Consider the following 12,996-nt stretch of genomic DNA (forward strand, 5'->3'; position numbering starts at 1 on the left):
AAGGGACCCGGCCTGCCGTCCAAGGACCCCAAGGACCCGTGGGGGAAAAAGAAAAAAGAAGAAAATAACCACTCAGTAAGCTTTGGTAGCAAGGGCTCCCAGGCTGAGAAAAATGAGATTAGCGTAATTACTTAAGAAAGAAGTAGAGGAGCAGAAGAAAGCAAACATGAGGTTAGAACGATTGCTGAGGGAAACCCAAAATCAGCTGATCGCACTAAAACAGAGAAGGGCCCCGCAGAGGCTCCCAAAAAATGCAACACCCAAGTCACTCCTATTGCTCCTGTGACCGGAGGAAGAGGTCATGAATGTTGATTTTACGAGACAACCCCATTCCAAACGCAAGGCGGGGGAGACCGGCCCGCTGGCGAGCTGTTAAAAGAAAATTGAAACGTGGCTGATGAAAATGGACAAGGAGAACGAAACTATGAAAACAGGACAGCTACAGAATGGAGGAGCAATTGCGCTATTACAGGCACAAGTGAACCAACAGTCTTGCAAGATAGACGCCCTAAGCGCGTCGATGGATACCTTAGGCACGAAAACCATGCCCGTGGAACGAAGACTAGTGCAGGCAACAAAACCGCGGTAACATTTTTTTTTTTTTTAATGCAAAGAAGTTGCAAACAGAAGATCACTTGAAAGGCTCCAGCTCGAAGTACTGCATGTAGCAGCAACATATTTATAGAACATTCATCCCACTTTAGTAGTTGCTATAAACGCTGCAGAATTAATACGATGGCAGCGGAAAAAGAAAGTCCCCCAGAACTCGAAATAAAAATAGTAATTACACATCTCACTAAATGAAGCTCACGGAACGAAAGGCACGCTTGTTGGTGGCGTGCTTTTAGTGCAAACACGCTTAACCCGGTAGAGAGTTTTAAATTAGTTCATTTAAGGTATCTCATGATTTTCTATTATATAGATGTCGTGAATATGTCCATGTACCATTTGACTAGTTTAGTCAACCGCTTTTCTTCGCGCCACGCTGTTAATAAATATTAACCTGGCTTATTTCCCTGTAATATTGTTTTCTTCGATTATTGTCCTTGCTCTTTAATATTCCACCAACAAGAAGCAGGCACGAAACAACACGATATTCTACACAAATCCCCTAATAAAGTTTTCTTACGTATACGTAGCTTCATGATTGCAGGTAAGCGGCTGCTGTGACAAAATTACGTGTTACCTTTAGAAAACAGTGTTGAAGACAGCAGTTCACCGGGCTAAAATTACAATTGGTAACGGCACAAAATAGTCACGGGCGCACAAACGCAAATAACCATAAAAAAATGTACTGTATACAAGCTCTCTACAACAAAAATAGGGCGTCCGCGCAACGAATGCGCGCTCGCCAGCAGACGACGCACGACAGCGAAATTGAAAACGTCGTGTTGTATAATCGATGACTCATATATTATATGCATCATATTCACTGTACTTTCACTGCGAGCGCCGTCACCGATTTTAAAATAGTGTTATATAGCGAAAGTACCAGTAGCGCACCCAGGATTTCTGCCAGGGGGGGGGGGGGGGGGTTGACAGTTTGCCAATACCATCTAAACAGCACTAATTTCGATTTCTTCACGGGAAATTGTCAAAAAAATGCGCTTTTTGCGAGTGTGCAGACGATTGCGCGTCTTACATCTTAGTTGCAGCACTCAAATGCGTAAGGAAAGAAAAGGGGTTAAACAAAAGGGGGGGTTAAGTCGGCCTCAGGGGGGGTTACAACCCCCAAATCCCCCCCCCCCCCCCCCCCCCCCCCCCCGTCGGTGCGCCACTGGAAAGTACAGTGAATATGATGCAGCGGAGCGCGTCTCCACTCCAATCCAGTTCGCTCACAGCGCCCTCGCGCAATTTTTCCACACGCGGCGCCTCAGCGGGAGAGCGCCGTCCGGCCCCATAGGTCGGCGCACTCAATCATGAGTACACTCACTCACACTCACTCGCACTCATTTCAAAGGCGTGAGTGCGAGTGCGAGTGAGTACCAGTGAGTGTGAGTGCAGATGAGTGCGAGTGCGAGTGAGTGCCAGTGAGTGTGAGTGCAGATGAGTGCGAGTGCGAGTGAGTGCCTGTGAGTGTGAGTGGAGATGAGTGCGAATACGAGTGAGTTGAGTGTCTGTGAGTGTGAGTGGAGGTGAGTGCGAGTGCGAGTGAGCGCCAGTGAGTGTGAGTGGAAGTGAGTGCGAGTGAGTGCTGTGAGTGTGAGTGGAGGTGAGTGTGAACTTGAGTGAGTGCGGGGCCTGGAAAAAATTGTGGTGAGCGAGTGTGAGTGAGTGTTCTCCCACACTGCCGACCTATGTCCGGCCCACTCGACCTTACTCTAGTGCACTCTAATGAGAATCAAATGTATGGTCACTATGGTGTCCTGTATCTGCCCACGGCCGCTGGATAAAAAAAAAAGGTGCGGCCTGCCGCGTCGGGCGCGCTGCTATGGGAGCGAACGTGACGGCCGTAGTTGCATTGTCGGCCGCTTGGCAGGGCCGAACGGCGCTAGCTGACGGGGTTGGAACGCGTCAGCTTGCACGCGCGACGGCGTTCCAAGCGCGTTCCTGACGCATTTGCTATGCCGATGCCAGAAAACAGCCCCCGGCGTGTGGCGCCGCGGCGGATCACACCGTTTTCGATGCACGCGGCAGGCCGCACTTTTTTTTTTTTTAATCCAGCGGCCGTGATCTGCCTTTTGAACTTCGCTATTAGAAATTACAAATAAAACTTGAGCGTACTTAATTTAAGCTTGAGTGACATCGACATTGTGAACGAACATCAAGAACTCGCAAGCAATATTTTTTGTAACTTATTTGGACAGTAATTAGCGTTTGTAATGCGGTCCTGTTGAAAGGTTTGGGGGCCAGAGACCGCATTTTCTAATAAGTGGTTGCCCGAATATGTACCCCTGTGTCTCATCTCTTTTCGTGCGCTAAAAAAGTAAAAGTCATTGAATACGAACCTGCCCGAACTTACGCTCTTTCAAGTGATCTCGTTTGAGTGCCCGTATAACGGCTCAAGGCCACTAGGAGGTCGCCGACAACTTTCCTGCTTAAAATCTGCTATGGCTATTTATAGCCCAACCTGGCAACCCTGAATTATTGATGAAGATGATTTATTGACACCCCTTTGAAACGGGGCGGTGGCAAATGGGTACCTCGCCTGCTTGATTTAATCAGGTATACATGTTTATTCTAGCATTTTTGCATACATCTCCGTAATCTTCCTTTCTTTCTTTTTCCTCGACACTTCTGAACATGCATCCCGAGTACAACAAGGAAACGCGCAAAAGCACGCGCACAACATACTCAATCGATGTGCTCCAATAACCATAGGTACAACACGTTCGTACTATACGGACGCAGCTGTGTATGCAGCTGCCAAAGCGCTACCAAAGAAGGTACGCCCTGACAGTTGTGAACGCGGTCTGCCAGCAGCAAATAACCGCGTCGGCCATGGCGGGCTCCCCCACCTCGGCCGAAATGTTAGCAGTAGCGATCGCCCTCGCGGAGCGTTCGCAAACGGGCTCCCGGGAGACATGTCGCATGTTTCTCAAGGGGCACTTGACTGCGGCTAGCCTCGCGATAGTCCCCAAATCGTTCAACCACCGCCATCGCCTACTGTGGTACCCGGGAGACGCGGTGGTACAGGGGAACGAATAGGCTGAACGCGTTAGCACGAGGGTCCTCTAACTGAGCGATGGCGTCCTCAACCCTTCACACTATCCCTCACAAAATCCCATCAATTTAAATACCAAAGATATCCTTGCTCATCAGCGCGGAGTCCGCAGAAAGTACCCGCCGCCTCACGTACAAATTAGCGGGGAAGAGGCCGCCGATTGGCGCAAAATACAGACCGAGGTATTCCCCCCATCTAAAAATGCTAAACACCATGTATATCCCAGTGCCCTTGGTGCAGTGGCACACCCACCCTAATGTATGTAACCTGGGAGTGCGCTATATAGCACCCTCATAGGCCAAATAATGGAGCAGTGGGAGGCACAGCTCGCCCGTTCCGACTTGACAGGACAAAAGTCCTTAATTAGCCAATTAAGTCAGGCGGCAGACGCCGGTGGGGCCCTGGACTTCTCTATATATTTCTCTCTCTCTCTCTCTCTCTCTCTCTCTCTATATATATATATATATATATATATATATATATATATATTTCTCTACACCGGATCACAATGGGTGGGTAGATGCTAGGAGTGTCCCCATTGGAACGGGGTGGTGGGTTGCGCCACCAAGCTCTTGTTATATTGCGTAATGTCCTACCTATATTTAAAAAAAAAATGATTTCTGGCAATTTTGACGTGAAACGCTTACCGTTAGGCAACAGCTGTAAACTAGATGACAGAGAATGCTAATGAGTGATAGCTTTATAATAGGTAAGAACATAATCTACGTAAGAAAAAGCACCAAGTTACTTAGCTCGTATGCATTCTTAAAACATAGTTTGTTTCTGGATTTTATGGTGAGTGCGGGTATTTTAAACTTTTTTTCAAACGCTCGTTGTGCACCGGTCCCGAGAGTATTTCCTCCTAACAACAATCGTTCATAAATGCCACTATCTTTTTATTTACATCCATAATTGTTGCGTAGACCCAGGCGCAACAATGCCTTCTGATATCTTCAGTTATGAGCACGTTATGAATAGAGCGGACCGAGTGTACTGTCTCCGATACCTCCGAACACGACCGTGCTCTGAAATTGCAAGGGTCACCTGTGAACGGTTTCTGCGGCACCCTGCTGCAGCATAATCTTAGCGCATTCACTGCAATGATCTACATATGCCTACAGAACATTCTCAGTCGTCTTAAAATGTCCTGCGGTGCTCACCGGCACATTCGTTTTGCACTTTCCGCATTCTGCAGACATCCCTGGCAAGTAACACAGCCACATGTAAAATTTTCGCGTGTTAGTTTATGCAGTCATTGTGTACGTGCTGAATCTTCGGATAACGTTACGACATGGCAGTGGGCCATGTTGGCACGCGCGAGTCGCCCTGCCTCGGAGGCCACGTCATTACGTATGTCGCGTATTTTCGCCACGTTGGCGACGTTGTAGACAACGCACACCGATGAAGCTACTTGGGCAGACTCTTTGTACCGGATGAGAGCTGCCTAGCGTTGCGTGGGAGGTACGAGCGCACGACGAACACACCGAACGAGCGATGAATCAATTAAGGTCTTTTTGCGGACCCTGCAGGCTGCAGGAGCAAGTACGAGTATATACACACGTCTGAATGTGTAAATGGAAAGTACCGAGATAGAGGAAGAAGGTAAACTGCACGTGCCGTCTACGTCAAGAAGTCAAACTATTTCTTTGATAAAGCCACAGACGGCTGACGCATACATCTCCTGCCCGTGCTATCTCGGCACCCTAGTCAGGCTGTTACTAGGGAGCCTACGTGCAAGCGCTGTTTTAGGGAGGTGACAATGCCAAAATTTTGACCGCTATTTACCGCCAAACTTTGGTGGGCAACCATTTTGGTCCCCAGTCTTTCTGCCTTCTTTTGTCACGCTCTGATGTACTCATGTTGGCACGCGATCTATTAAATTTCTTTAATTAGTTTTCCGCCAGTGCGCACAAGAAACCTGCATACATCTTTAATATACTAGTTGCCTTCTCCTTTTATTTGAACACATCGAACTTACTTTTCTATTGCATGTCGCAAGCAGCAAGTTATAAGGCACGATGGCGTGCTCGTGGTATAGTATTATCTCACGCCAAGAATGTGAACTGCATTAAGCATTGTCGCTGCCTCCCAGTTGTACATATTATATAAAGGGCGTTTGTCGAAGTGTGCTGTAATAAAGAATCTTCTTACTAGTCTGTTTAACTAAAAGGTAGACGCGCCGTGTACGGCGCTCAGACGCGCCATTTGTCTCTGGTTGCAGAGGCCAAAGTTTATTAAAAGAAGTTAATTAATTTCACGTCACCAAGGGTTGCGGGAAATGTTGTCTGTCAGCTGGTCTTTCGCCATTTTGTGCCCCAGGTTTAACCCGCCAATTAAGCTGGCGGCGGCAAGTGCCCTTACAGAGGCTGTCACCACCCTAAAACAGCGCTTGCATGTAGGCTCCCTGTTACGGTGGCGTGTGCTGCCTCGACCTGTCGCTGGTTCCATAGAGTTTTCAATAGTAATTATTGTATGAAACTCTATGCTTTGTTCTTACCACGTCCTACTGTATGTACACTGACCTGCTCAGCTAGCGGCGCTCTACGGAGCCGCCTTCTAAACCGCCTGTGCCGGTTCTCGTCCAGACGACGGGCGCAGCGACGGGCGCATGGTTACAGCACACGCGCGCAGTAAAAGTGCTTCAGTCGCGCAACGTGCTTAAATTTTGGTATATTTTGATTTATTATAATGTTTGTGATAGTTAGAATTGTTTATCTGCACTTCAGCCAACATTTCAAAGAAACGACTGCGCGCCAAAATTGGTGCACTATTCGTTTCTTCAGCAAATCACTACTTTTGCGTGCGTTTCTTTCTTTGTTGTGTTGAAGTGAGAAACGGACTTATTTGTCGTGCACGAGCTTAGCGAACCTTATTATGTGCTCTTCACTAAGAGCCTTGTAAATACTATTTCGAGCGGTCGCTTGGAGGACAGTTGAAATGTGCGGAGAAGAACTCCTGTTTTGGCTACCGCAGCCCACCTTTCCAAGTTATGATGCCCGCAGTCGCAGCTAGGACAGTAGAGCGTAGGACCTATATAGCTATAGTTTTCCACGCACGTACTGAAATAGTGATATCCTCTGCGGCTCTCACTAAAAAGCTGGCATTGAACTTTTTTTTTTTTTTTTTTTTTTTTTTTTTTTTTTTTTTTTTTCACCCGCCGGGGTGGCTCAGTTAGCTAAGGCGTTGCGCTGCTGAGCACGAGTCGCGGGATCGAATCCCGGCCGCAGCGGCCGCATTTCGATGGAGGCGAAATGCAAAAGCGCCCGTGTGATTGCGTTGTAGTGCACGTTAAAGAACCCCAGCTGGTCAAAATTAATCCGGAGCCCTCCACTACGGCGTGCCTCATAATCAGAACTGGTTTTGCCACGGAAAAACCACAGCAAAAAAAGGAACTTTTTTTCATGCTGCTAGATTTGTTAGGGACCCTTTAACAGCTATTTTGGGTACCGGAGAGTGTCTGAAGTACATTGTACTGTTCTGCGCATTGTACTGTACATTGTAAGTCTGGACACCATCCACTTCGGAATGACTTGTAGCGCAAAAAAAAGAAAAAAAAAAAAAGAAAAAAAGTCTTCCTTTTTCGTGTGTGTGTGACGCTTTAAGTTATGAATTCTCACAAACTCGCCCAAATTCCAGCTTTTATATGGGCTTAATTTCTAAATTCTCATTGATTAGCAGTAGATCCGTTTGTACCAATTGATGACTTGTCATTTTCTGAAAGGCTTTGCGACGCGGGGAACGTATGCGAGCGAGGGCCGCTATTTACTGCATAAAAATTCGACTGTATAATGTACGCGCTTGCACCTCAGTCCACTTTTTTTTTTTTTTTTTTCTGATTACATATGCGGCTCGCTTCTGTACAGCAGCCGCCGCACATGCACCTGTAGGGTACATTAGATGGAAGTATTGAGAGCAGTGCATCTTGTCTTCAGTGTTTGTTATAGTATGGCTTAAAACCATCTCAAGTGAAGTAAATGCTATATGCTTCCAATCTAAACTCGATTGTCGGGATGTCGGGCCGTTGAAAGAGACGAATAAATAATGAAAACGTACGCGATAAGCCACCAACGGTAATATGGTATTTTTCCTTCGGCACAACTTATTTGCACGAATGTTTGCTGCAAAAATATTTCGTACTGCAACCCTTGCCTCGCATGCTCCGGAATTCAGGAAATGCCACTAAGCGAAAATAAATGTACGGGTACATCTCGTTAATCATAGAACACGTGCGCATAATACTTTAATGCATGTCACTGCATTTTCGGTACGCCAAATAACACTAGGGCAACCTCACCTTTTCTAGAAACGGCATTCCTTGATCCATTTTTTTCACGCACGTGCGTAAACCTGGAACTCAATGTAAAGCTTATGCCAGGCGTCTTACCTTGTCGTGATTTACACAAAGGCAAGCAGCAGTGCGGCATTATTGTTGATTTTCCTCAATCAACACACTTTTGTTCATTTTCTTTGTCGTACAAAGTGCATACCCACGCAAACATCGCGGCTTGGCGCGAGCAGACGACACCAAAAGTGTGGCGCAGGTAACGTAACTGGTGGCGCCATAAGGATCGTAGTGGCAGAAATATGAGCTACCACAGGCGCGCTGGCGTTCTCCTCGCTGGTACTGGGCAGGTCAGTTGTACAGCAGGTCGTGGTTCCGACTGCGCTATGTATTCTGTATAACGATGAATTACCAACATGCCCAAACCCTTCTGGAGCTTGACATGTAATCATTAGTCATTGTTTTATCTAGAATTTTTTTTTCATATTATCTATCTACTTTTCCAAGCTAAGGTGACGTCATACAAAAATAGCCATAAATGTGTAACATTACACAAAAAATAATTTTATTTTATGAATTCGCCCTTATTTGCGTGCTACTGAATTATTGTGAATCACGGTGGCCGTGTCGTGTGTTGATGCACGTGTCGCAGGATGGCGCGACCGGCGGCGTCAACATGGCTGCGCTCATCCAGGTCGTCGCTCGCCAAGCTCAGTTAACTTTCGCCCGTAGCTTCCTTGCGGACGAAGCATTCCGCGATTGCCTTGTTCGACTGCAGAGGACAATCGGTCAGGTCACGTGCAAGGACGTTAACTTGGACGAGAAACTTCTGCATGCCCTGTCGAAGACTACCAACGGCGGCAGCGCAGCGCCCGTCACGTATATCTCCCTCTACGAGAGCCGGGCATTTAGCATGAGTATTTTTATCATACGGCGCGGGGAGCGTATACCGCTGCACGATCACCCCGGGATGTTTGGTGTTCTCAAAGTGCTGCACGGGTCCGGAACTATATGCAGCTACAGCGCACAGAGGCCGCACAGCGGTGACGAAGCAGTGCTCGAAGCGCAGCGCCATCCGGATCTGACCGTGGCCCCGGACAGTGCGCCCTGCTGCCTGACGCCGACCGAACGCAATTTGCACGAGATCCGGGCGCTGGATGGGCCACTCGCCTTCCTCGACATTCTCGCACCGCCATACGACGGCGTCGAGCGTGACTGCCACTACTACAGCGTGGCTCCGCCGCCTGCAAGCGAGACGACTTCTGCCGTGCGCCTGCGTCGGGTCGCGCCGCCGCGCGATTTCTGGTGCGACTCGGCGCCCTATCGTGGACCTCCCATCGGCCCCCAACTACAAGCTGCACAGTAAATAGGGACTTAAATGTCGGGTCGCGCCTCCCGGCGATTGGAATAGACCGCGCATCGTTTTGGTGTGCGATGGTGTGTCTGTTGGTTGCGTTGCTCACATGGACGTGCACGCCTCGACTCCCTGTGCGAGCAGCGCTGGTGGAATCGAAGCGAGGGCCTTTCGGCACGCCGCAGCAACGCCCGCCCCTCCGTATTCACTTGGTCCTTCGCCCTGTGCTCGCGACTAGTACGGACGCTATAGCCTCCTTTACGGAACATCGCACACGAACTTTTTTTCGCTCCTTTTATTTAGCGGTCATTGCACTGCACGAGCTTTCTTACATGTGAATTCTGTCGCTGCGGCACCTGTGCGCTACTGCGGTGCAGACCTTTATAACTAGTAGCATTTCAGTTGTAAAGTAATCGTATAGTTTTACCGGTTGCTTTGACTTTCTTTCGCCATGGGAAACCATGGTAGGTCTCAAGCTCCGTTTGGCGAAAGTGTTCCGTGATCTGTTAGTGTTTCAAGCCTCATTGTATATTCAGTTCAAGTTGCCGGCATTTAACCGTAAGCTAGTTCTGATCACTTTAATTTGTACGGTTAAGAACTTAACCACTCGTTCATTGCCAACTTTGTTTGCAGGGTACTGCTCAAGTATGTACATTTCAACTTTTGCAAATCGTGCTTAAGCAAAATTGTTTATTTTTTAGGGGGCAGAGCTGCTTGCCAGTTTCAGCACATTAATTCTTGGTGTCATTAATATCAGATTCAATAGGATAACTTCTCTAATCTGATTTTTCTTTCTATCTTTAGAAAGCAAAAGTCGTTAGCTTCTTTTCTTGGTTCTGGAAGAGGCTAGGTACAGAAAAGTGTGCCTTCATTCCATGCTGCAGGTAAAAACACGAAGCATCATTTGCATTTTATTTTTTTTTGTCTGGCACGACAGCTAGTAAGCCACTTGAGAGCCGTTGCCTTGGTTTAATAAAACAGTTTGAAAACTGAGGGTTGCAATTGTGGTTTGAGACCAGCTGGACAGTTAGTGTGACCATGAAAGGTGGCGCACAGAGGAGGGACCACGTCACACAGGCACCGCTTTACACTTGTGTCGCACATTCATTCACTTTCACAGTATAGCTAGGTGCAGTTGTACCAACACATCTAACTTACTATGGTTCAAGTTATGCTTAATCAAGCCAACACAGATGTTCACAGGAATGTAGTGACTAAGTGACTGATAGTAATCAAACAAGGGATGACTTGTCTTCGTTGGGGCCTTGACAAAGATAAGTCCGCTTGTCAAAACATTGGCCCGAGACATCCCTTGTTTGAACACTGTTGACCAGTTTTTGCTTAATAAAATTGTTCTAGTGAACACTGCATTCTAGAAATAGAAAAAGCCACTAAACACAGGGCGAGCACACTGGTGAAGCTAAAACTTTGTTGAACCACAACTTAACAGTAGTGCACGATTTTGACTTGGAAACAAATCATTGGTAAAAATTCAGCATCAGGACTGAAGTGCGCAAGTGGGTTTCTCATGCCTCCACTGGAACCTTTTTCTTGACGCCAGGATCCTTTGAAGGGAAGCAGTTTGCCATTTGAAGTAGTGAATGCTTTGTAAGTTCGTGCAACTCTTCGTTTTGTGATAAAGTGTTTTCAGTGTACTAGAGAGGTACTAGAGAGCAGGGCATTTCAGAAACATGTAATTGCAGGAATTGTCAGGACTGTTTAGGTTGAAGGGTGGTGCTGTTTTCTACTTGCTGGAGCAGGGAACTTCGCATAGAAGGGTGTTGGTGAATACAGGAGTCATTTGCCTTTTTGTCTCTGTACAGCGACATCATGTGCAGCTACACTTGTTCCGAGTAGATGATTTGCACCTGAAGTCGCAGGTGTAGTTCGAAGATCATTTAGAGTTTGTGTATAACTTTTAAGTGTTCCTCCACTAAGGTAGCCATAAAAATGTGCACAAACATTTTTTTTTCTCATACAAATTCATTTTGCATTAGTACTGCTGGTACCAGATGTTTCACCTACATATGAAAAGTGCACAGTAGGTTGACACTAGTTTATAGTTTCAGTTCGCCCATTTTTCTTAGCCTTGACATTGTAGGAAAAAAGGACGAATAATTAATGAAAACGTGAAGGAATAATGAAGGATTTACGTAGTCTTGCCTAATTTTCACCACGGATTACCTTAATGCGGGAATGTGTTCTCAGACACTATATTTTAGTGAAATACTTTTCCTAGTGGCACTATCAGTTATTTTTAATATCGACACTACTAGCGTTAGCAGTTCAAGAACTCTGTTCACTAAGCTAGCTTCTTTGCTCCTAACAGCACTGACATTACATTCTTTGTGTTATATGAAAGTCGAAATCTTCTAATCCTAGAAAAAATACTGGTAAGCATCGGAGCCCCCTAAATAATTTACTGTAATATTTTCGAGACCAACCTCAATACAGAATATATCATTCCTTCACCTTCATAGTTATGAAGGGTCATCGTTTTACATTCAAGAAGCATGTAGTGAGGTTTTACAGCTTCAAAAATAAGTGCCATTATCCTTTTAAAGGGGGCTCCGTAGTTTATTAGCAAGCACTCTTTAAAATCTTGTCGTACATACAAAATTCACTGCTGTTGTCTAATTTACTGCTTTGCTTGGGCAAACCTGAACAGCTGCTTGCTGCAATGTGGAAATGTCATCTAAGCAAATTTTAAAACCTCGTGGTTTTCTTTTTTGTCAGTGTTCCTATACACTAGCACGATTGAATTTTTGCTTTCATGCTTGTTTCAAGGACACCCTGAAGGAAAATTTATATGGCACATGCAGACACTAGGTGATAAGCATTTCCCTAGAAAGCAGCGCAGAAATGCAAATTACTTGGGTCACGAAAAAGGAATCAATAAACAAAAAAAAGAAGCACCATCACTGAAGTTATACTAAGATTTAGGAACCACAATTACTCGGTGAAGTAAGTCCGAGCAAACAACCTGGTACCAGTCTTTCTGGCTCCGACCTTTAACCTCGAGCTCTCTGAAAGTAGGTGCGCTGAAGGGGAAGTTTGAATCCACAAAATTGTAGTTTGAGACTGCAAGGGAAACCTACACAGATTTCTCTGAAAGAAAAAGCTCATTATGAACTCCAACAATCTTGTCTGCATTCTAGAAAACACAGTCTCTTCCAAAAGTAGTGGGTGCACACGCTCCAATGGTCACGAGGCAGGGAACTGTAGCATTTCATTTACATCTGAAGTGATACTCCGCGTCACTGCAGCTCCCTTTGGCTTTTCTCAATGGCACTGCTGAATCGGTTTTACAATGAAGTCCTAATAGAGCAACCTGTTACTCGTAGTCTTGCACAGCCAAGACAATTGCCAAGGAATGCAAAGGTACACTTACTGCTCACACATCTTGCAGTCTCGGTAATTAAACTGATCATCAAGAGCCAGCAACTATTACACACTGGCTCACAGAAAACAAGGGGAAGCTGCTTTAGGAAACAGCTCCCTGCCTTTAAGCGTTAAGTATAGCTTAAAGCACTGCCCACAAAGCGAGTGCTAAATAATTCCAGCAGCTGGTTGTTTTCAATACGGCACATACCCACGAGGGGGGATTGGCCAAAGTTCTCTATGACAATAACACGAATTGACCATCTTCCTGGTTAATAGCATAAATATTTTCACTTTGTAGATTGCCTATGCCTT

General features: G+C 46.2%; 1 protein-coding gene across 1 annotated transcript; it reads left to right on the top strand.

The window, feature by feature from the left end:
* The first annotated feature begins 8,592 nt into the window (after positions 1-8,592).
* On the top strand, positions 8,593-10,290 carry LOC119446703 (2-aminoethanethiol dioxygenase). Its single transcript, XM_037711213.2, has one exon. The coding sequence runs from the start codon at positions 8,623-8,625 to the stop codon at positions 9,310-9,312; it is 690 nt and encodes a 229-aa protein (XP_037567141.1). The 5' UTR covers positions 8,593-8,622; the 3' UTR covers positions 9,313-10,290.
* Positions 10,291-12,996: the final 2,706 nt, after the last annotated feature.

This window comes from Dermacentor silvarum, chromosome 3 (genome assembly GCF_013339745.2).
Source record: "Dermacentor silvarum isolate Dsil-2018 chromosome 3, BIME_Dsil_1.4, whole genome shotgun sequence".
In the NCBI taxonomy this organism is placed as follows: domain Eukaryota; kingdom Metazoa; phylum Arthropoda; class Arachnida; order Ixodida; family Ixodidae; genus Dermacentor; species Dermacentor silvarum.